The 25,546-nt window shown below is 48.5% G+C and overlaps 1 protein-coding gene across 1 annotated transcript in view; it reads left to right on the top strand.

Annotated features, from left to right (window-relative positions):
* The first annotated feature begins 231 nt into the window (after nt 1-231).
* The window catches only part of thbs4a (thrombospondin 4a), a 47,826-nt gene continuing 22,511 nt past the window's right edge, over nt 232-25,546 (top strand). Inside the window, exons 1-10 of the mRNA XM_079516258.1 lie at nt 232-350; nt 5,822-6,019; nt 13,152-13,254; nt 16,488-16,635; nt 17,719-17,830; nt 18,492-18,595; nt 19,038-19,089; nt 23,195-23,379; nt 24,664-24,801; nt 25,322-25,402. Of these exons, the coding sequence (XP_079372384.1) occupies nt 254-350; nt 5,822-6,019; nt 13,152-13,254; nt 16,488-16,635; nt 17,719-17,830; nt 18,492-18,595; nt 19,038-19,089; nt 23,195-23,379; nt 24,664-24,801; nt 25,322-25,402 (1,218 nt within the window). The 5' untranslated portion in view covers nt 232-253. The remainder of the gene's footprint in view (nt 351-5,821; nt 6,020-13,151; nt 13,255-16,487; nt 16,636-17,718; nt 17,831-18,491; nt 18,596-19,037; nt 19,090-23,194; nt 23,380-24,663; nt 24,802-25,321; nt 25,403-25,546) is intronic.

Below are 25,546 nucleotides of genomic sequence, written 5' to 3'. Positions count from 1 at the left end.
GAGGTGTTGGAGGATCTCAGTACCAGTTGGGTGTGAGGTGAAGAAGGTGTTGGAGGATCTCGGTACCAGTTGGGTCTGAGGTGAAGGAGGTGTTGGAGGATCTCGGTACCAGTTGGGTCTGAGGTGAAGGAGGTGTTGGATCAGTACCAGTTGGGTGTGAGGTGAAGGAGGTGTTGGAGGATCTCAGTACCAGTTGGGTGTGAGGTGAAGAAGGTGTTGGAGGATCTCGGTACCAGGTGGGTCTGAGGCTACCATGATGAACGGCCCACCACGGCCCACGGCAGTGCTGCTCATCTCTGCTGCACTGCTGCAGCTGACGGCGGTGACCCTGGTGACGGCGCAGGGCCTGGGTGAGCATACTGCACATTTATGAGATAAAGGTGACTCTTTTTTATATTGAGACAGTCATGGAGGAGAAAAACTGTTTTGTTTTCTTTTTTGTTTTTTATCCAAAATGAGTTAATAGCACAGGCAGACTCTTCACATACTAGAGCATGTCTGAGATAAGTGTCAGAGCTGAAATCGACATGTAAATATGAAATAAATGCTTAAACATGTAAAGTAAGTAAGCAGCCTTGCCGAGACATGAGGCCCATATGGCAGGAGCCTATCTCCTGTTTCTGTAGCGTGAGGCAGCTTGATGTACAAGTACACCCCCTGGACATGACGCTAGTATGTCGCAGGGACTTACCCCCAATCCAACCCTTGATGCTGAGTGTCAAGCAGGGAGGCACTGGGTCCCATTTTTACATTTGGTCTTGGTCTTTGGTATGACCCGGCCGGTGATTGAACCCCGACCTCCCAGTCTTAGGGCGGACACTCTAAACACAAGGCCACTGAGCTGGTTAAACATGTAGCTAGGTGTAATGTTAGAGTCCACAGAAGACATGTAAATATGAAATAAATGCTTAAACATGTAGCTAGGTGTAATGTTAGAGTCCACAGAAGACATGTAAATATGAAATAAATGCTTAAACATGTAGCTAGGTGTAATGTTAGAGACCACAGAAGGCATGTAAATATGAAATAAATGCTTAAACATGTAGCTAGGTGTAATGTTAGAGTCCACAGAAGACATGTAAATATGAAATAAATGCTTAAACATGTACAGTAGCTAGGTGTAATGTTAGAGACCACAGAAGACATGTCTGTCTGTCTGTCTGTCTGTCTGTCTAGAACATAGAATTATTAACACATTAATGTAGGCCTACATATACAGTACATATACAGTATGTCAACACATACAAATAGCTCTATTCTTTCCAGCTGCAGGGAGAAGCATTTAGTAGGCTACTACCACACACACACACACACGCACGCACGCACGCACGCACGCACGCACGCACGCACGCACGCACACACACACACACACACACACACACACACACACACACACACACACACACACACACACACACACACACACACACACACACACACACACACACACACACACACACACACACACACACACACACACACACACACACACACACACACACACACACAGAAGTTGTTCCAATGGAAAGAGTTTATTGCTGCTCATGCTTTCTCCATGAACTGCAGTCAGTCTGCCACCACTCCCTGACACGCAGCATGGTGCACGTGCTCACACACGGCACGCACGCACACACGGCACGCACGCAGAGCACGCACGCACGCACGCACGCACGCACGCATGCACGCACTCACAGTTCGCAGTCAGCGTAGACACGGTTATTTCACATGTGGTGACCTGGTGCTTCAGACAGACAGACAGACAGACAGACAGACAGACAGACAGACAGACAGACAGACAGACAGACAGACAGACAGACAGACAGACAGACAGACAGACAGACAGACAGACAGACAGACAGACAGACAGACAGACAGACAGACATGCTGAGTCCACAACATTTCTAAGTGTCTCCTAAACCTTTTCCAACATCTTCCCTCGTGAACTTTACTTCTATCACAGCACAGTTTAGAAGACCAAAGTCATTATGCACACGCATGGGGGACAGACAGGCACGGGGGACAGACAGGCACGCGGGGGACAGACAGGCATGGGGGACAGACAGGCACGCGGGGGACAGACAGGCACGGGAGACAGACAGGCACGCGGGGGACAGACAGGCACGGGAGACAGACAGGCACGCGGGGGACAGACAGGCATGGGGGACAGACAGGCACGGGGGACAGACAGGCACGCGGGGGACAGACAGGCACGGGAGACAGACAGGCACGGGGGACAGACAGGCACGGGGGACAGACAGGCACGGGAGACAGACAGGCACGGGGGACAGACAGGCACGCGGGGGACAGACAGGCACGGGAGACAGACAGGCACGGGGGACAGACAGGCACGGGGGACAGACAGGCACGGGAGACAGACAGGCACGGGGGACAGACAGGCACGCGGGGGACAGACAGGCACGGGAGACAGACAGGCGCGTCGGGGAAAAAAAACAAACTGGAAGATTAGCAGTGGTGGAAAGTAACTAAGTACTTTTACTTAAGTACTGTACTTAAGTACTATTTTGAGGTATTTGTACTTTACTTGAGTATTCCAATTTCCAATACTTTTACTTCTACTCCACTACATCTCAGAGCCACACTACAATTATTTGAAAACTTTAGTTACTAGTTACTTTGGAGATTTTATTTTTGATTAGAAAACATACATTAACCACTTTCAACCCTATACATTTCGGCCATTTGAAAATAGCCGATCTACAAGCTCACAATGCGTCGCGTTGCGACGCATTGTGAGCTTGTAGATCTGCTATTTTCAAAATATTTTGTACACCGTTTTGAACTTGTGAAGTGGGACATTCTGCAATATGAGTACTTTTACTTTTAGTACTTTAAGTACATTTTGATGCCGATACTTTTGTACTTTTACTCAAGTACATTTTCAATTCCGTACTTTTACTTGTAACGAAGTAGTTCTAAATTGCAGTATTGGTACTTTTACTTAAGTAAAACAATTGAGTACTTTTTTCCACCACTGAAGATTAGCAAAAGAGACTGGAATCCTGCATGCTATATTCTTCACTCACAGAATTGTATTTAACGATGATTTTGTTCTAAAACTAGGGATGCACCGAAAAGGGAAATTCTTGGCCGAAACCGAACTACCGAATATCCGAATATGATTAATAATATATATATTTTATCCTACCGTTGCTGATTTATGGCAAAAATAAATGGTTATGGCAAAACTTAACTTAAATAATAATCACTATTATGGGTCCATAAAACATTTATTCAGCTCTTTTGAATGCATTAATTGCATACACTATTCAGGTCTAAAAGGGTTAAATATAATTCTGTTTCTGTAAGTTAGTGAAGACAGTGTGAGGGAGTCCAGTCTTTTCCTACTATAGAGTCCCGCCCCCCTCGAGAGACCCGGAAAATAAATCCCGTTCATTTTCCTCATAGACTTTTCAGAAAGTATTTATTTATTTATTGTCATGATTGGCTCACATCATGACAAAAAGGGAGACGACACACAGGATTAAATTTAACATTATTGTATTTATAACTAAATAAAAAAAAACCACACCCGTGTGAACTGAGTGGTGTAAGGTATTATATAGCCTGATCAGCTCTGACGTAATGAAATCAGCTCTGACGTAATGAAATCACACCCCGGGTGAACTGGGTGACCGTAGCAACCATGCTCATTTTTTCTGCACTAACAAAGCCAGTTGTAGGAGTGGTTTACAAACACTCAAAAAGGTGTTAACGGTGCACAATGTATGAGGTGTGAATGGCAGGGCCGGATTAACACCTCTGAGGGCCCCCTGGGCACAGAAGCTCGAAGGGCCCCCTTCACGCGCGCGCATCATTTTTGCTGTTTCGGAGCCGTTTTGGGGCAGTTTTATGCCGTTATATTGGCCTATTTCCGGTCGCCTACCCCCCCCCCCCCCCCCCCCCCCCCCCCCCCCAGAGTGACAGCCAATCTAGCGCATTGTTGCTGCTTTACACACAATTGCACTTTTCAGCTGCCTTCTCACCCAACAATAAAACACTAATCTTTTTAGACACCATTTATTTCATTCGGATTAGCAGGGAAATTTTCTGTGGAGCTTTAAAAAAAAATATTTTTTTCTTCTTTTTTTTAGGGGCCCCTGGTGCCCAAGGGCCCCTGGACACGTGCCCAAAGTGCCCATATGGTAGATCCGGCCCTGGTGAATGGTCAGTGACATCAGTAGTGTAAAGTGTGTATGGCTGTGTGAACATGGACTGTATGTGCGAGTGCAGAAAGCAACTGAACTGAAACTACATCAAACAAACAGGCAGTGTGACCTCACTGACCTGTGTAGGGGAGAGAGCGAGAATGGCCTCAGCCAGCCTGCTTTTATACCCAAGGGGATAATTGGGACCAGGTGTGTCAATCACCAAGACACACCTCAGCAGGCTGGCACTCTCCTCCTACACAGGGACAGAGAACAAAGTTAGCCGATTCGACTGGTATCACCCGACAAGACCGCAGTTATCAGTTAGGATCAGCACGACTTTTTCGGACGAGTATGGGCATGCTCTGCCGACCCAACGGCTCAGTCGGTAGTTCTCCGTGAGTATTTCGCTTGATAATCACTGATGTCCTGGTCAAGGTTTCCCCCTGGTGGACGTGTCATTTCCAACTATTGTCGGGGCATGGAAACTAGGAGCTACTAATATATACTATTCTCTGCCTATCGGGACGTAACTCGGACTGCGCTGAGTCGGGTCTGGTGGCCTTCGCAACAGACAGACAGTCTGTCTGTCTGTCTGTAGCTCAAGGCCACCAGACACGGCGCGCCTCCGTCAGGACATCAGTGATTATCAAGCGAAATACTCACGGAGAACTACCGACTGAGCCGTTGGGTCGGCAGAGCATGCCCATACTCGTCCGAAAAAAGTCGCGCTGATCCTAACTGATAACTGCGGTCTTGTCGGGTGATACCAGTCGAAACGGGTGCAATTAGTATGCAACCAAACCAACCCCACACACACCCCCCATGGGATGGGTCATCACAGCGGACAAAGACAACTCTTGTCGTAACAAATCATGACAATAAACACAATGTTTTGGGCCAAACAAAGAATTAGAAAGTAGAAAAAAACGACACGTTTTTTTGTTGTTTTTCTTCTTTGTAATTATTTGTTTGGTCCAAAATAGTTTTTTTTTCATGATTTGTCACGACAAGAGTTGGCTTTGTACGACGCTTAAAAGGTCTTTAAATAAATATGTTTCGAAATGTCTATGAGAAAAATGCATTGGGAACTATTTCCTGGGCCTGGCGTCGTCATGAACGGGGGCAGGACTGCGATGCCCTATCGCACAGTTTCAAAACAGATATGGAACATTTGGTGTATAGAGCATACCAAACTCTCCTTGAGGGGGCGTCAACATATGTGTCACGTGGTGGTAGCGGCTGCCATACTTCTGGGATTGCCTGTTTTGTTTACACAGTGAGCGACTATCCCGTGTCCATCCATCCATCCATCCATCTTCAACCGCTTATCCGTAGTCGGGTCGCGGGGGCAACAGCTCCAGACTTCCCTCTCCAGAGCAACATTAGTGACTTCCTCCTGGGGGACCCCGAGACGTTCCAAGGCCAGTGAGTCAATGTGTTTCCTCCAACTGCGCCTTGGTCTGCCCCGGGGTCTCCTCCCAGTGGGACGTGCATCAAGGACCTCCCTAGGGAGACGCCCGAGAGGCATCCTAACCAGATGCCCGAACCATCTAAGCTGGCTTAGGTGGTAACTGTTGTTACAGTCTACGACCTCCGGGTGTCTCCAGTGTTAGCGTTAGTTACATAAAGACATTAAATGTGTGTTGTTGCAGTGTACGACCTGCGGGTGTCTCCAGACTGCCTGCCAGACCTGCTCCAGGGCAGCGTGCGCAGCAGAGGGCGGGACGAGGCCTTCCTGCTGGCGTCCTTCAGGCTCCAGAGCAGAGCGCCCGTCTCTGTGTTCAGCGTGGTCAACCCCAACACCAACACCAAATACCTGGAGCTCAGCCTGCAGGCTAAGCTCAACAAGGGTGAGTTTGGTTCATGTTCTGGAGAGGAGAGGAGAGGAGAGGAGAGGAGAGGAGAGGAGAGGAGAGGAGAGGAGAGGAGAGGAGAGGAGAGGAGAGGGTGCACCAGCGCCGTTCGGAAAAATTAAATAAATAGACCAGGGTCACCAGGCAGATATCCCCCATCTGGGTGGAACCAGATGGACCAAATGGGACCAGCACAATGTATGAGGTGTGAGTGGTCAGTGACATCAGCAGTGTAAAGTGTGTATGGCTGTGTGAACATGGACTGCAAGTGCAGAAAACAACTGAACTGAAACTACTTCAAACAAACAGGCAGTGTGACCTGTGCAGGGGAGAGAGCGAGAATGAAATGAAATGATTACTATTTACCCAGGGTATCTGGGCTAAGCTCAAGAACTTGTTTCCAGCCAGGCCCTGCTCATAGAACATTTCATCGTAGTGGTTCATTGCCTTGTTCAAGGGCACTTCAGCGGTGGTAATTTTAACGTGTCGGACCGCTGATTCGAACTGGCGACCTTCCGGTATCAAGACCGCTCCGCAATCCGTTCGGCCACCGCTGCCACTGTGTAGGGGAGAGAGCGAGAATGGCCTCAGCCAGCCTGCTTTTATACCCATGGGGATAATTGGGACCAGGTGTGTCAATCACCAAGACACACCTCAGCAGGCTGGCACTCTCCTCCTACACAGGGACAGAGAACAACAATTAGTTAGCCGACAAGACTGCAGTTATCAGTTAGGATCAGCACGACTTTTTCGGACGAGTATGGGCATGCTCTGCCGACCCAACGGCTCAGTCGGTAGTTCTCCGTGAGTATTTCGCTTGATAATCACTGATGTCCTGGTCAAGGTTTCCCCCTGGTGGACGTGTCATTTCCAACTATTGTCGGGGCATGGAAACTAGGAGCTACTAATATATACTATTCTCTGCCTATCGGTACGTAACTCGGACGGCGCTGAGTCGGGTCTGGTGGCCTTCGCAACAGACAGACAGTCTGTCTGTAGCTCAAGGCCACCAGACACGGCGCGCCTCCGTCAGGACATCAGTGATTATCAAGCGAAATAATCACGGAGAACTACCGACTGAGCCGTTGGGTCGGCAGAGCATGCCCATACTCGTCCGAAAAAGTTGCGCTGATCCTAACTGATAACTGCGGTCTTGTCGGTTGATACCAGTCGAAACGGGTGCAATTAGTATGCAACCAAACACACCCCCATGGGATGGGTCATCACAGCGGACAAAAACAACTCTTGTCGTGACAAATCATGACAATAAACACAATGTTTTGGGCCAAACAAAGAATTAGAAAGTAGAAAAAAACGACACTTTTTTTAACTTAAACTTAAAAAAAACCTTAAAGAAATTACGTAATTTATTCTAATTGTTGTTTTTGCAATTTACGAGCTGCGTTCGCTTCCCGCGTTCGCGCGTCTTACTTGTGTTCTCTAGGCTCACAGCTCTGAACAGCCTGTGATGTTCTCTAGGCTCACAGCTCTGAACAGCCTGTGATGTTCTCTAGGCTCACAGCTCTGAACAGCCTGTGATGTTCTCTAGGCTCACAGCTCTGAACAGCCTGTGATGTTCTCTAGGCTCACAGCTCTGAACAGCCTGTGATGTTCTCTAGGCTCACAGCTCTGAACAGCCTGTGATGTTCTCTATCGTATCAGAGACCATCTCTCCACCCAACATATTTCATATGTAAGGGGAATGTCCCCACTTCACTTGTGACGTGGATATCTCTTTAAGACACACCAGTTGTACTGGCACGCACGGGTATATAAGGCCCAGGTGTGCGTGATTACACTGATTTTTTGATCTCCACTAGTCACCAGACAGACGTGGCGTCTCGACAGCAGAGAAGCTAACAGCTACATACAGCAGATTCTTCTGAATTATTGGTTTCTGTTTTCTTTTCTTTAAAAATACTTAATTTAAATTAATACGGGCTGGAATAGAGACCGGATAGACCCGCCGCAGGCTGCGGATAGAGAGCCGGCGTGACATTCGCCCCTCTCGGGGTTGTCTCATTCAATTCAACTCGTTTGTAATCTGACAGGGTAACCAGCCACAAAAAAACACCATTACAGGCGTATTGTTGACGTAGCGTTAGCTCACGCGTCCTGTGGTGTATAGCCTGTCTGTCGACCTGTGGGCAGGGACACAGACAGGACAAGTGGCGCGGTAATCCTTGATAAAGGCAGTGGAATAAAGCTCTATACGGGTGTATTGTTGGCGTAGCGTCAATTCACGCATCCGTGGGGCATATTCCGTGGGCTGGAGTTGACCTGCGGCGGCGCAGCGAAACAACAGTCCTGCCAGGCTAGCATTGAACACAGCACACTATACAGGCGGATTGTCACTGGGGCGACTTCCGCGTCTGTAGGGCTGTGTTTTTTGCCTCGCCTCGTGAGAGAGAGCTCCCTGGGGTGTATTGCGGCAAAAACCGCTCACGCACTCCGGTGCAGACTGCGTGGTAGAACCCGTGCGGACGGGGGAAGCCACGGAGCAAGTCTTCCTCCGAATTGAGCCACTGCACTTTGCAGTTCAGAAAGCTGACGCTGAGTCGTCCCTCTCGGGGCTCGATCGTGGCTCTTTTGTAGTTAAAACTACCAAATCCCTTGGGATCAGAGCAGACAGTCTATTCAAACATCACAGCCCCTTGCACACTACTGTATATACGGCGTATTGCTGACGGTGTCAGCTCACGCGTTCGTGATGTAGTTTCGCCAATTTCAGGTTACACAGCGGAGTGTGCCGCGGCTGTCGGGCGGAGTACACTGTACGGTGTATCACGGCAAGGCCGTTCACGCACCTATAGGTGTAAACTTGCATGGTATAATCCGGTTACCGGTGCGAAACCACAAAGTAAGCTCCTTCTCATCCCGAGAATGCACTATGGCCATCTAGGCGCAGCTAGTCAACACAGGCCTATTTTGTCACTACTTCAGCACCGGCTTATATGCGGCGCTTATGTGACCATAATGGCCCGGACCTTTAGGAGCTGCAGCTACTGGCTTCCAGGCTCCCCAGGCAGCAGCAGCGGGCAATGCTATCGATGCCCTCTGATGAGGCGCCGTCTGTGGCGGCCCCCAATGACGCTGCCTATTGAGCCGTCGGCCATGTTTGGCCAAAAAAGGCCAGTGCTTTGCTACAGCATCCTAAGGAGGCTGTGGAGGTGTACAGGATGTGCACCTCCACAAGCAGCCGTGAGCAGCTTGCCTCGGTTGCCCTCAGGCTGTGCAACCCCAGTCAGGTTTGGCAGTTCCAGTGACCTACGTGTCCGGTTACAGGCCAACCGGCGGGGTATGGCTAAAATGTGCTCGGCGGGCTAAGCCCATCCCTCAGTCCTGACAGTTAAGGCCCCAGACCCCACCCGCTGTCTCTCGGGACAGCGGCTGTCCTGGAAGACAATTCAGGTGGACCCCTGGGTGGGTTCCACTATGTCTTCGGGGGGGTGGTGTGCTGCTTACAGCACTCTCCTGGCAAGGAAGGGCTGAGGGTCTGGCAAGCCATCCTCCAAGACGACTGGCTTGCCATGCTCGACCGGGGATGTTTATACTCAGATCCCGGGTCGGACATACTGACGCACTGACCGGCTTGTCTTAGACGACGGAACCTTTGAGTCCCGTATCCTCCCATTCGGCATATGTCTAGCCCCCCGATTGGACGCAGTCCTTGGCGGGAGGGCCTTTGCATCCTAAATTGGATAACCGAATGATGTGTGCTCGCTCAGAGGTGCAATGCCACAACAATGTGGCCAGGCACCTGCAGTACTTTGGGCACCTCGACAAGAGGCCTTGCAGGCGTCAACTCTCACAGTCCACAGCGCTCCTCGGCATGTGTTAGAGGGCAAAGCAGGGACTCGGTCCCTTGCTCTAGTGAGTCGGGCCACCCTCAGGCTGTGCCTCCGCCCCTTAGGGCCGAGGGCAGTCACGGTGCACTTGGTGTCTCCAGCTCTTCTGAACATGCGGCCAGTGCATTATCTGTCATTCACAGTCATGCACTACGCGGGCGTATCGTTGACAGCGTCAGTTCACACGCTCCACGTTGTTCCAGCGAATAATTCTGTCTGTTCACACAGCAGAATGTGACCGTCAAGGGTGAGCAGAACCACCATAAGGTTGTATTACGGCATGGCTGTGTAAACACCTGGTTGTAATTCTGTGTGTTGGAGACCGGCTACCGAAGCCACGGAGTGAGCTCCCTCCTCATCCAGAGGTATTCCCCCTTACATATGAAATATGTTGGGTGGAGAGGTAGTCTCTTCACTCAGAGAACAAAGGTTACCAAGTAACCATACGTTCTTCTAATGTGTAACACACACCGCAGCGAAGTCTCCCGATTGGTATCTGATTATTTCCATAAGGACGAGAAGGTTTCTCGGTGCCGCGGAAACTACCTTTCCCCGAGGCTTCAAGTCGAAGAAAGACGGTAAGTCCGCTTTCTTTTACCGGGTTAACACTAACTTGGTGGGTAATTTAGCTTTGCATAGTGGCCTGGCGCGGCCCTAGCTAGCGTTGTAGTTCTACTATAAATTACCCGTGGCTAGAATCAGCCAGTTTTTGCTTCCACACGAACTTTCGTTGGCCTCAGGGTCTCGAACGTGTGACGGACTTGAACGGTGTTAGAGAGCCAATTAAGCCCGTGGAGACTTGGGCTGCAATGGCTTCTCACAGGGCAGCATTCTTGCCGTTAGCGGCCACAAGAATGTCCCTGTCAGTGAGGGGTGCTGCCGCTTCCTACATGGCAATGCTTAGGTGTCGTCGGCACCAATCCCTGCATTTTGCCCTACGGCCTGATCGGAGTGTGAGCCATCTATTGATTTTCACCCTTCCCACCCTCCTAAGCAGGGCGGTGAAGCAGTGCCTTCCTCAGTGTTCTTCTCAGGGCCTTAATGGGCCTAACTGTCTTAGGCAGATAGTCTCCAAGACTGGACTCCACTCACTGGCTTGTGAAACAATCCAGCAGGCATATAGGTGGGCAGGCAGGCCAGCCCCAACAGGAACATGTACACATTCCACACAGGGCCTCGCTGCCACATGGGCTTTGAGGTGCCCTCCAATCTGAGATCTGTGGGACAGCCTCTTGATCGACGCTGTCAGCATTTATCAGGTTCTACCGTATGTGGTATCAGTGTGGCGGCCAGCACCCTTCTCACTGTGGGTGTGCTTAGCTCCGCAGCATAAACGCGATGGGAACTATGCACAAAAACGAAGGCCATCCACTTTTTACTTGTAAAACTGTGATGCGACAATAAGGATCGTTCTGGTTCTGAGAACAGGGCTTCAACAGTCAGCTGACCGAGTGTTCGGCAGGCTGACTCGAGCGGGAGCGCAGGCCCTGCAGACTGCAGTAACCTCGTTACAAAGAAAAGAAGAGCATTTCCTGAAGGGTGCCCTGAGGCTCAGAGGGGCCCAGGTTAGGGACCCAATCAGGCCCATCTGGGGTTAGCCCTGGAGGCTCTACGACCCTTAGTCAGTGAGCCTGACATGCTCAAGACAGCAGTCTTGTCGGCGTCACATCTGCAAGGGGAAACGGGGGAGTTGCGAGCTGTCAATCCATATTGAGCTCTGCAGGCCTATGGATGATGGTATAGTCTTATGCCCCAAACCGGCCTTTCTCCCCAATGTTTTCAAAAGGGCATGTCTCAATCAGGTGGTTGAGCTCTGCCCTACCGTCGTCATACAGACAGTCGACGTACAGAGATGGAGTCGGAGCACTAGAGTCGGACGTCAGGGCCACACAAGGCCCACAGAATAACGGACCAACTCTTTGAGTGCTTCGAGTGAGAGTGCATGGATCACAGAGGTTATCCAGCACACAAACAGGCAGGAGTACCAGTGCCGCCTGGAGGGCAGGCACACTCCACCTGGGGACGCTGCGGAAAGGTGCGTCTCTGACAGAGATCTGCACAGCGGCGACTTAGTCTACTCCGTCTACATTCACCCGGTTATACCGGCTGAACATGCAGCATTCGCTCCCTTCGGGGAGTTGGTCTCGCATGCTACTCAGCGGTGGGTGTCATTGTCACCTTCACCAGTCAAATCAACCTTGCGCCTGGCGGGTTGGCTTGAGCGGCCCTTCACCCCTGTGTTTCATGGCCTTAGCGTCTTGCGGGGCCAGGCTCTGGGTAGCGTCTGGCGCCCGAGCATTCAGCAGCGGATGGCGTTTGGCCGTCCGGCTGCTCCAGGGGTTGTAAATATTGTAAATATTTTAAAATTGAACATACTTGTAAATATTTTAAATTCAGTATGTGCCGGGTCGGAGCCACTGGTGTTGGCACTGGGGTTCTGGTACTGTCTCGCTTCCTCGCGAGGTGTCTTACAGAGTTCCCCTTACATATGAAATATGTTGGGTGGAGAGATGGTCTCTGATACGATAGAGAACGTATGGTTACACGGTAACCTTTGTTCTCTGAGTGAAGAGACCATCTCTCCACCAAGATGTCGCTCAGAAGCGGTGTCGATCAAGTATACCAGTGTAATCACGCACACCTGGGCCTTATATACCCGTGCGTGCCAGTACAACTGGTGTGTCTTAAAGAGATATCCACGTCACAAGTGAAGTGGGGACATTCCCCTTACATATGAAATATGTTGGGTGGAGAGATGGTCTCTTCACTCAGAGAACAAAGGTTACCGTGTAACCATACGTTCTCTAGGCTCACAGCTCTGAACAGCCTGTGATGTTCTCTATCGGCTCACAGCTCTGAACAGCCTGTGATGTTCTCTAGGCTCACAGCTCTGAACAGCCTGTGATGTTCTCTATCGGCTCACAGCTCTGAACAGCCTGTGATGTTCTCTAGGCTCACAGCTCTGAACAGCCTGTGATGTTCTCTAGGCTCACAGCTCTGAACAGCCTGTGATGTTCTCTGTGCATCAAAAATCAAAATGGTTTTCAAAGTAAAAGCACAGGTAACCTTCACAATAAAGTACTCAAAGCCCTTGTAAGGTAGAAGGGAAATACATGTACCATCAAATTACTATACAGAAAAGAGAAAAAGGCAACACAGGTGTGTTATTCAAAAGAAAAAAGTGAAACACTGGCCGCCTGGCGTTGACCTTTTGACCTCTGCACTCTCTCTCTCTCTCTCTCTCTCTCTCTCTCTCGCTCTCTCTCGCTCTCTCTCTCCAGTCACCCTGCGCTACCAGAGGACGGACGGCCGGGCGGCGAGCACCAGCTTCACCCACCCCTCATTGGCCGACGGGGCGGAACACCATGTGATGCTGCACGCAAGGTACACGCTCACCCACACCCACCAATCACACAGCACCATGTGATGCTGCACGCAAAGGTACACGCCCACCCACACGCCCAGGTATCAATAAGCTTTGGGCTTATCGATACCGGGTATCAATAAGCTTTGGGCTTATCGATACCGGGTATCAATAAGCTTTGGGCTTATCGAGTACTCGGTATCAAATGTATTTATTACACATTTAATACATTAACTAATTTACTGCCGATATCGCCTTTTGACACCTCCTGGTCAAAATGCCCTACCCGAGCCTCTGATGCATTATGGGCATTGTAGGAATTCAGCATTCCAGTCAAACACACAGGCTTCATTATATTTCTGGCCATAGGATGCAGATTTTGCTACAAATACTGTTAACATTGAGCGACTGCAGTTTCTTCCAGCGGTGAAATGTCCCTTTAACTCCTGAATAACTCCTCCCCCAGTGGGCTGCAGAGAGGCGGGACTCTTCATTAATATCTCATTAATAACTCCTGAATAACTCCTCCCCCAGTGGGCTGCAGAGAGGCGGGACTCTTCATTAATATCTCATTAATAACTACCTCCTGAATAACTCCTCCCCCAGTGGGCTGCAGAGAGGCGGGACTCTTCATTAATATCTCATTAATAACTACCTCCTGAATAACTCCTCCCCCAGTGGGCTGCAGAGAGGCGGGACTCTTCATTAATATCTCATTAATAACTCCTCCCCCAGTGGGCTGCAGAGAGGCGGGACTCTTCATTAATATCTCATTAATAACTACCTCCTGAATAACTCCTCCCCCAGTGGGCTGCAGAGAGGCGGGACTCTTCATTAATATCTCATTAATAACTCCTGAATAACTCCTCCCCCAGTGGGCTGCAGAGAGGCGGGACTCTTCATTAATAACTCCTGAATAACTCCTCCCCCAGTGGGCTGCAGAGAGGCGGAACGCTTCATTAATATCTCATTAAAAACGAACTCCTGAATAACTCCTCCCCCAGTGGGCTGCAGAGAGGCGGAACTCTTCATTAATATCTCATTAATAACTACCTCCTGAATAACTCCTCCCCCAGTGGGCTGCAGAGAGGCGGGGCTCTTCATTAATATCTCATTAATAACTACCTCCTGAATAACTCCTCCCCCAGTGGGCTGCAGAGAGGCGGAACGCTTCATTAATATCTCATTAAAAACGAACTCCTGAATAACTCCTCCCCCAGTGGGCTGCAGAGAGGCGGGACTCTTCATTAATATCTCATTAATAACTCCTCCCCCAGTGGGCTGCAGAGAGGCGGGACTCTTCATTAATATCTCATTAATAACTACCTCCTGAATAACTCCTCCCCCAGTGGGCTGCAGAGAGGCGGGACTCTTCATTAATATCTCATTAATAACTCCTGAATAACTCCTCCCCCAGTGGGCTGCAGAGAGGCGGGACTCTTCATTAATAACTCCTGAATAACTCCTCCCCCAGTGGGCTGCAGAGAGGCGGAACGCTTCATTAATATCTCATTAAAAACGAACTCCTGAATAACTCCTCCCCCAGTGGGCTGCAGAGAGGCGGGACTCTTCATTAATATCTCATTAATAACTACCTCCTGAATAACTCCTCCCCCAGTGGGCTGCAGAGAGGCGGGACTCTTCATTAATATCTCATTAATAACTACCTCCTGAATAACTCCTCCCCCAGTGGGCTGCAGAGAGGCGGGACTCTTCATTAATATCTCATTAATAACTCCTCCCCCAGTGGGCTGCAGAGAGGCGGGACTCTTCATTAATATCTCATTAATAACTACCTCCTGAATAACTCCTCCCCCAGTGGGCTGCAGAGAGGCGGGACTCTTCATTAATATCTCATTAATAACTCCTGAATAACTCCTCCCCCAGTGGGCTGCAGAGAGGCGGGACTCTTCATTAATAACTCCTGAATAACTCCTCCCCCAGTGGGCTGCAGAGAGGCGGAACGCTTCATTAATATCTCATTAAAAACGAACTCCTGAATAACTCCTCCCCCAGTGGGCTGCAGAGAGGCGGAACTCTTCATTAATATCTCATTAATAACTACCTCCTGAATAACTCCTCCCCCAGTGGGCTGCAGAGAGGCGGGGCTCTTCATTAATATCTCATTAATAACTACCTCCTGAATAACTCCTCCCCCAGTGGGCTGCAGAGAGGCGGAACGCTTCATTAATATCTCATTAAAAACGAACTCCTGAATAACTCCTCCCCCAGTGGGCTGCAGAGAGGCGGGACTCTTCATTAATATCTCATTAATAACTCCCTAATAACTCCTCCCCCAGTGGGCTGCAGAGAGGCGGGACACTTCATTAATAACTCCTGAATAACTCCTCCCCCAGTGGGCTGCAGAGAGGCGGGACTCTTCATTAATAACTCCTGAATAACTCCTCCCCCAGTGGGCTGCAGAGAGGCGGGACTCTTCATTAATAACTCCCTAATAACTCCTCCCCCAGTGGGCTGCAGAGAGGCGGGACTCTTCATTAATAACTCCTGAATAACTCCTCCCCCAGTGGGCTGCAGAGAGGCGGAACGCTTCATTAATATCTCATTAATAACTAACTCCTGAATAACTCCTCCCCCAGTGGGCTGCAGAGAGGCGGGACTCTTCATTAATATCTCATTAAAAACTAACTCCTGAATAACTCCTCCCCCAGTGGGCTGCAGAGAGGCGGGACTCTTCATTAATAACTCCCTAATAACTCCTCCCCCAGTGGGCTGCAGAGAGGCGGGACGCTTCATTAATAACTCCTGAATAACTCCTCCCCCAGTGGGCTGCAGAGAGGCGGGACTCTTCATTAATAACTCCTGAATAACTCCTCCCCCAGTGGGCTGCAGAGAGGCAGGACTCTTCATTAATAACTCCTGAATAACTCCTCCCCCAGTGGGCTGCAGAGAGGCAGGACTCTTCATTAATAACTCCCTAATAACTCCTCCCCCAGTGGGCTGCAGAGAGGCAGGACTCTTCATTAATAACTCCTGAATAACTCCTCCCCCAGTGGGCTGCAGAGAGGCGGGACTCTTCATTAATATCTCATTAATAACTCCTGAATAACTCCTCCCCCAGTGGGCTGCAGAGAGGCAGGACTCTTCATTAATAACTCCTGAATAACTCCTCCCCCAGTGGGCTGCAGAGAGGCGGGACTCTTCATTAATAACTCCTGAATAACTCCTCCCCCAGTGGGCTGCAGAGAGGCGGGACTCTTCATTATTAACTCCTGAATAACTCCTCCCCCAGTGGGCTGCAGAGAGGCGGGACTCCGCGCCTCAACATCTACATGGACTGCAGGCTGGCTCACTCCCTGGACGACATCCCGGCCGCCTTCGGCTCGCTGCCGCCCGGACCCAACACCGTGGCGCTGAGGACGCTGCAGTCTACGGGACAGGTGAGCTACACCTCGTTCTGAATCAACGCGTTTTGAATTCCAACAACGCATTGAAAGGGACAAAATCACGATTAACTTTTTCGCTGCGTTTATAAACGTAGCTAGGCTATCGGTACATAAAGGTGTTAACCACGCGTATGTTCGTATACAACCGTATACTCCATATATGAAAGCGGCGACCGTCACTTTAGCTTTTAGCATTGCTCCGGTTACTATGGAGAGCCTCCGTCCCCAACAACTTATCCTACCCCCTTAGATAGCACTTTTTAGACTTAGATAGCATTTGAAACAGACTTATAGCATGTCATGTAGACAGCACAATAATTGCATTGTATATAGTCATAGCACATCATAGTAGCCTACATATGTATAGCATAGTATAGTATATATGTATAGTTAATATGTATAGTGTCATTATATAGATATGTTCTAGTTACGTTCTTAGCTTACGCATGTTTCTTGATAAATGCATTTTATATATGTGATGTATTCCCATACTTTTGTTCCTGCCTAATGTAAGTTGCTCTGGATTAAGAGCGTCTGCTAAATGCCTAAATTGTAAAATGCCTAAATTGCACCAGCTATGGGATTTTTAAATCCAGCTCTGTTGAGCCTCCAATATAACAGGATTTTCAAAGCGCTGCATCTCTAAAGGTTTGAGCGTTGTCCATGGTGAGCCGCCGCGCATCCCGACGATCGTAAATCATTTGTCGGTTTGTATCGCTTCGCTGAGCACATGTACCTGGTTGTAATGCTAGCTAAGGGGTCTGAGCTAACGCGACTGGTCACTGTGCTCATAACAACAGCCCCCACCTTCCTGAATAACCCGGAAAGGAAACAAGGAGCGGCCGGGTGGCATTCCTTAGGTGTGCTTATGCTGCCACCTAGAGGCAGAAATAAAGTTAATCAGAGCTACCTACCAAGATCTCAGTAGCTGCATTCTGTGAGTTGATCACGTCTGTCTGTCTGTCTGTCTGTCTGTCTGTCTGTCTGTCTGTCTGTCTGTCTGTCTGTCTGTCTGTCTGTCTGTCTGTCTGCCTGCCTGCCTGCCTGCCTGCCTGCCTGCCTGCCTGCCTGTCTCAGGATGAGCTGACAGACCTGAAGCTGGTGATCGACGACACCATCGAAAACGTGGCCACTCTGCAGGAGTGCAGCGCAGAGCCCAGTCACTCTGTCCAGACAGTCCAGCTGCTGGGTGAGAGAACTACACATATAGTCTAGAGAACTACAATACCCACATACACTCTGTGCAGACTGCTGGGTGAGAGGACTACACATATAGAGAACTACAATACCCAGCCACTCTGTCCAGCTGCTGGGTGAGAGAACTACACATATAGACAACTACAATACCCAGCCACTCTGTCCAGACAGTCCAGCTGCTGGGTGAGAGGACTACAACATATAGAGAACTACAAAACACATATAGAAGTTAGAACTACATAACAATAAGGATTTTAAAATCTCAACTAAAAGCAAGAGTGTAGAAGTAGGTCTTGAGCTGTGCTTTAAAAATGTCTCCAGAGGCTGCCTGTCGAAGGTACAGTGGGAGTTTGTTCCACGCCGTCGGCCCCTAGAAGAAGAAAGCTGCTTCACCGTGTTTTTTAGTTGCCATTTTCTTTTTTCCCCACTTTTATTCGAGTCAATTTAAAATTCCGGACGTAACAGAGTATATCTACACTGCAGTGTTGATACTTTTACTTAAGTAAGAAATGTGGGTCCGACCGACCGACCGACCGACCGACCGACCGACCGACCGACCGACCGGTCTGATTGACCGGTCTGATTGACCGACCGGTCTGATTGACCGGTGTGAGTGATTGATTGATTGATTGATTGATTGATTGTCATTCCAGGTTTCAACCCAGGCTTCCAGGAGAGCAGAGCAGATGAGGATCAGGTGTCCATGATGGAGCTGAAGACGATGATGTCAGAGATGCAAGACCTTCTCAACAAACAGGTCAGAGATGATGTCATTGATGATGTCAGAGATGATGTCATTGATGATGTCAGAGATGATGTCATTGATGATGTCAGAGATGATGTCAGAGATGATGTCAGAGTTGCAGGACCTTCTCGACAAGCAGGTCGCTCACCCGCACCACGCATTGACACGCCCACCTCATCTAGACACTCCCCTTCATCACCCACACCACGCATGGACACGCCCACCTCATCTAGACATGCCCCCGCATCACCCGCACCACGCATTGACACGCCCACCTCATCTAGACACGCCCCCTCATCACCCACACCACGCATGGACACGCCCCGTCACCTAGACTGAGTGGACACGCCCCCTCATACATTTGGGAGAAATGTAAAAAATAAATTATAAATTATAACAGTTAACGATATTGTCCGATATTACATCTTTTTGGTTTTGTCTGTTCATTGTCCAGATCAAAGAAACCACCTTCCTGAGGAATACCATCGCAGAGTGCTTGGCTTGTGGTGAGCAAACATGGCAACATAAAAAAAAATAGAATCGATGTAGGAAGGTTTGGGAGTCTTGGGACATATCTAGACAGTCACAGAGGCAGGAAGGTTTGGGACATATCTAGACAGTCGTAGAGGTAGGAAGGTTTGGGACATATCTAGACAGTCATAGAGGTAGGAAGGTTAGGGACATATCTAGACAGTCATAGAGGTAGGAAGGTTTGGGACATATCTAGACAGTCTTAGAGGTAGGAAGGTTTGGGACATATCTAGACAGTCATAGAGGTAGGAAGGTTTGGGACATATCTAGACAGTCATAGAGGTAGGAAGGTTAGGGACATATCTAGACAGTCATAGAGGTAGGAAGGTTTGGGACATATCTAGACAGTCAGTCTTAGAGGTAGGAAGGTTTGGGACATATCTAGACAGTCATAGAGGTAGGAAGGTTTGGGACATATCTAGACAGTCATAGAGGTAGGAAGGTTAGGGACATATCTAGACAGTCATAGAGGTAGGAAGGTTTGGGACATATCTAGACAGTCAGTCTTAGAGGTAGGAAGGTTTGGGACATATCTAGACAGTCATAGAGGTAGGAAGGTTTGGGACATATCTAGACAGTCATAGAGGTAGGAAGGTTAGGGACATATCTAGACAGTCATAGAGGTAGGAAGGTTTGGGACATATCTAGACAGTCAGTCTTAGAGGTAGGAAGGTTTGGGACATATCTAGACAGTCATAGAGGTAGGAAGGTTTGGGACATATCTAGACAGTCATAGAGGTAGGAAGGTTAGGGACATATCTAGACAGTCATAGAGGTAGGAAGGTTTGGGACATATCTAGACAGTCAGTCTTAGAGGCAGGAAGGTTTGGGACATATCTAGACAGTCGCAGAGGTAGGAAGGTTTGGGACATATCTAGACAGTCATGTAGGTAGGAAGGTTTGGGACATATCTAGACAGGCATGTAGGTAGGAAGGTTTGGGACATATCTAGACAGTCATAGAGGCAGGAAGGTTTGGGACATATCTAGACAGTCATAGAGGCAGGAAGGTTTGGGACATATCTAGACAGTCAGTCACAGAGGTAGGAAGGTTTGGGACATATCTAGACAAGTCAGTCTTAGAGATAGGAAGGTTTGGGACATATCTGGACAGTCATAGAGGCAGGAAGGTTTGGGACATATCTAGACAGTCATGTAGGTAGGAAGGTTTGGGACATATCTAGACAGTCATGTAGGTAGGAAGGTTTGGGACATATCTAGACAAGTCAGTCTTAGAGATAGGAAGGTTTGGGACATATCTAGACAGTCATGTAGGTAGGAAGGTTTGGGACATATCTAGACAAGTCAGTCTTAGAGATAGGAAGGTTTGGGACATATCTAGACAGTCATGTAGGTAGGAAGGTTTGGGACATATCTAGACAGTCTTAGAGGCAGGAAGGTTTGGGACATATCTAGACAGTCGTAGAGGTAGGAAGGTTTGGGACATATCTAGACAGTCAGTCTTAGAGGTAGGAAGGTTTGGGACATATCTAGACAATCTTAGAGGCAGGAAGGTTTGGGACATATCTAGACAGTCATAGAGGTAGGAAGGGTTGGGACATGTCTAGACAGTCATAGAGGTAGGAAGGTTTGGGACATGTCTAGACAGTCATAGAGGTAGGAAGGTTTGGGACATGTCTAGACAGTCACAGAGGTAGGACGGTTTGGGACATGTCTAGACAGTCATAGAGGTAGGAAGGTTTGGGACATATCTAGACAGTCGTAGAGGTAGGAAGGTTTGGGACATATCTAGGCAGTCGTAGAGATAGGAAGGTTTGGGACATATCTAGACAGTCAGTCATGTAGGTAGGAAGGTTTGGGACATATCTAGACAGTCGTAGAGGTAGGAAGGTTTGGGACATATCTAGACAGTCAGTCATGTAGGTAGGAAGGTTTGGGACATATCTAGACAGTCAGTCATGTAGGTAGGAAGGTTTGGGACATATCTAGACAGTCGTAGAGGTAGGAAGGTTTGGGACATATCTAGACAGTCAGTCTTAGAGGTAGGAAGGTTTGGGACATATCTAGACAGTCATAGAGGTAGGAAGGTTTGGGACATATCTAGACAGTCAGTCTTAGAGGTAGGAAGGTTTGGGACATATCTAGACAGTCATAGAGGTAGGAAGGTTTGGGACATATCTAGACAGTCAGTCTTAGAGGTAGGAAGGTTTGGGACATATCTAGACAGTCATAGAGGTAGGAAGGTTTGGGACATATCTAGACAGTCATAGAGGTAGGAAGGTTAGGGACATATCTAGACAGTCATAGAGGTAGGAAGGTTTGGGACATATCTAGACAGTCATAGAGGTAGGAAGGTTAGGGACATATCTAGACAGTCATAGAGGTAGGAAGGTTTGGGACATATCTAGACAGTCAGTCTTAGAGGTAGGAAGGTTTGGGACATATCTAGACAGTCATAGAGGTAGGAAGGTTTGGGACATATCTAGACAGTCATAGAGGTAGGAAGGTTAGGGACATATCTAGACAGTCATAGAGGTAGGAAGGTTTGGGACATATCTAGACAGTCAGTCTTAGAGGCAGGAAGGTTTGGGACATATCTAGACAGTCACAGAGGTAGGAAGGTTTGGGACATATCTAGACAGTCATGTAGGTAGGAAGGTTTGGGACATATCTAGACAGTCATGTAGGTAGGAAGGTTTGGGACATATCTAGACAGTCATAGAGGCAGGAAGGTTTGGGACATATCTAGACAGTCATAGAGGCAGGAAGGTTTGGGACATATCTAGACAGTCAGTCACAGAGGTAGGAAGGTTTGGGACATATCTAGACAAGTCAGTCTTAGAGATAGGAAGGTTTGGGACATATCTGGACAGTCATAGAGGCAGGAAGGTTTGGGACATATCTAGACAGTCATGTAGGTAGGAAGGTTTGGGACATATCTAGACAGTCATGTAGGTAGGAAGGTTTGGGACATATCTAGACAAGTCAGTCTTAGAGATAGGAAGGTTTGGGACATATCTAGACAGTCATGTAGGTAGGAAGGTTTGGGACATATCTAGACAAGTCAGTCTTAGAGATAGGAAGGTTTGGGACATATCTAGACAGTCATGTAGGTAGGAAGGTTTGGGACATATCTAGACAGTCTTAGAGGCAGGAAGGTTTGGGACATATCTAGACAGTCGTAGAGGTAGGAAGGTTTGGGACATATCTAGACAGTCAGTCTTAGAGGTAGGAAGGTTTGGGACATATCTAGACAATCTTAGAGGCAGGAAGGTTTGGGACATATCTAGACAGTCATAGAGGTAGGAAGGGTTGGGACATGTCTAGACAGTCATAGAGGTAGGAAGGTTTGGGACATGTCTAGACAGTCATAGAGGTAGGAAGGTTTGGGACATGTCTAGACAGTCACAGAGGTAGGACGGTTTGGGACATGTCTAGACAGTCATAGAGGTAGGAAGGTTTGGGACATATCTAGACAGTCGTAGAGGTAGGAAGGTTTGGGACATATCTAGGCAGTCGTAGAGGTAGGAAGGTTTGGGACATATCTAGACAGTCAGTCATGTAGGTAGGAAGGTTAGGGACATATCTAGACAGTCATAGAGATAGGAAGGTTTGGGACATATCTAGACAGTCAGTCATGTAGGTAGGAAGGTTTGGGACATATCTAGACAGTCATAGAGATAGGAAGGTTTGGGACATATCTAGACAGTCATAGAGATAGGAAGGTTTGGGACATATCTAGACAGTCAGTCATGTAGGTAGGAAGGTTTGGGACATATCTAGACAGTCGTAGAGGTAGGAAGGTGTGGGACATATCTAGACAGTCGTAGAGGTAGGAAGGTGTGGGACATATCTAGACAGTCAGTCATGTAGGTAGGAAGGTTTGGGACATATCTAGACAGTCATAGAGATAGGAAGGTTTGGGACATATCTAGACAGTCAGTCATGTAGGTAGGAAGGTTTGGGACATATCTAGACAGTCGTAGAGGTAGGAAGGTGTGGGACATATCTAGACAGTCATAGAGGTAGGAAGGTGCGAGACTATTGCGAACTTTAGAAACAAGTAAGATCATTTTAAAAATCTCCTCTCCTCTCCTCTCCTCTCCTCTCCTCCCCCCAGGTCTAGGGGGTAGCCCCACCAACCCTGGGGGTCCGGTGGTGTCTCAGCCTCTGAGCGCTCCGTGCCGAGCGGGCACGTGTTTCAGACAGAGCATGTGCATCCCCTCCCCAGCGGGGGGCTTCCAGTGCGCCCCCTGTCCCGACGGCTTCACCGGGGACGGCGTGCACTGTGACGACGTGGACGAGGTACAGAGCCATGGCTGCCAGAATGGGGTTTTCTAGCTAAAACCCATTTAGACCTGAGGACGATTCTATAATCTAAATCCTGACAGTTTTCTGAAAAACCTCATGTTTCTATGTCAGCGGTTCCTCAAAATATTTCTTGTCAAGGACCCCCAGAACTTTCTGTATTTGGCCGCGGACAAAAATATACCCCCCCCAGAAGCAAAGATTTGAGTTAAATACGTTCGCTCTGAAAGAATATATATTCAAAGATGTGCGCCACATTTTCACGATTTAAAAAAAAATAGCAGACCTACAAGCTCGTAGCGCGGCACTCGGCTTGCGTGGAGAAATCGCGGCGCGACAACGCAAGCGTATTTCCGTGAATTTGTTGCGCCCGTGCTCGTTCCGTGCACACGCCCGCGACTCACCAGACCTGGATTCTATTTAGCTTTCTTTCTTTTTTTACGCTTGCGTTTTTGCGCCTCTCTGGAGCAGACCTGGAGGAGACCTGTCGTTGATCCATCCAGGCAACAGCGCCTGCGTTCCTCGTCTTCACATTTGCAAGGCCCTTTAGAATGTGAGAATGCCTCTCATATCACTCCTAATGTGAGAAAGTGACCTGATCGTTGTGTTAACGCTTACGTGGTGTTACCTGCTTCCCGGCGGGTGCGTTTCATTTGTCTTACAGTGTCAGCTGAAGCCCTGCTTCCCGGGGGGTGCATTTCAATTGTCTTACAGTGTCAGCTGAAGGGGGTGCGTTTCATTTGTCTTACAGTGTCAGCTGAAGGGGGTGCGTTTCATTTGTCTTACAGTGTCAGCTGAAGGGGGTGCGTTTCATTTGTCTTACAGTGTCAGCTGAAGGAGGTGCGTTTCATTTGTCTTACAGTGTCAGCTGAAGGGGGTGTGTTTCATTTGTCTTACAGTGTCAGCTGAAGGGGGTGCGTTTCATTTGTCTTACAGTGTCAGCTGAAGGGGGTGCGTTTCATTTGTCTTACAGTGTCAGCTGAAGGAGGTGCGTTTCATTTGTCTTACAGTGTCAGCTGAAGGGGGTGCGTTTCATTTGTCTTACAGTGTCAGCTGAAGGGGGTGCGTTTCATTTGTCTTACAGTGTCAGCTGAAGGGGGTGCGTTTCATTTGTCTTACAGTGGCCGGTGAAGCCGTGCTTCCCCGGGGTGCGTTTCATTTGTCTTACAGTGTCAGCTGAAGGGGGTGCGTTTAATTTGTCTTACAGTGTCAGCTGAAGGGGGTGCGTTTAATTTGTCTTACAGTGTCAGCTGAAGGGGGTGCGTTTCATTTGTCTTACAGTGTCAGCTGAAGCCGTGCTTCCCCGGGGTGCGCTGCATCAACACGGCGCCAGGGTTCCGCTGTGAGGTCTGTCCAATGGGCTTCACCGGACCGGAGCTCACCGGAGTGGGAGTGGCCTACGCAAAGACCAACAAACAGGTTCATATATAGGGCTATATATATATATATATATATATATATATATATATATATATTAGGGCTGGGACTCGATTAAGAAAATGTATCAAATCAATTTGAAGCACTGAGAAAACTGACGAAGGTCCTAGGACCGAAACGTTTGCTTTTTAATTGCACTTTGAGCACAGAGCACTTTATGAGCATGATAAAATAAAGTCTCAGTTTAAGGAGTTTTACTTTTACTAATTTTCTATACGGTGAGCGAGTCTTTTGCTGTCAAAGTTTCTCAAATCAATTTGAGGCATTGTTAATAATTAACAAGGCAAAATACAGTGCCCATAATTGCCCGTTAACTCCTCTTTTCACGCAGTGTAAATTAATCGCATATCAATATTTTACCTGAGAAGTTTGTTTTTTCAATGAAAACAGATTTTGGTATACATCAATGATAGTATGATATATACGGTATCCTATCTCTGGGAACCCAATGTGAAATGTTAAAATCCTCAGTTCTAATTACACCTTAATGTTGTGTTCTCAGGCCTGTCATGACATTGACGAGTGTCTGGGACCCCCGGACAACGGAGGCTGTACCCCCAACTCTCACTGTCACAACACGCTGGTAAGAAATGTTCATATCCCTGACCTGTGTGTTGTTGTTTGTTGCGTCGTGCCGTGTCCCCCCCTGACCTGTGTGTTATCGTGTGTTGCATCGTGTCGTGTCCCCCCCTGACCTGTGTGTTGTGTTGTGTGTTGCGTTGTATTG

The sequence above is a fragment of the Electrona antarctica genome, assembly GCF_951216825.1.
Source record: "Electrona antarctica genome assembly, chromosome: 12".
Classification (NCBI taxonomy): domain Eukaryota; kingdom Metazoa; phylum Chordata; class Actinopteri; order Myctophiformes; family Myctophidae; genus Electrona; species Electrona antarctica.
This window is presented reverse-complemented; position numbering and strand designations above follow the sequence as displayed.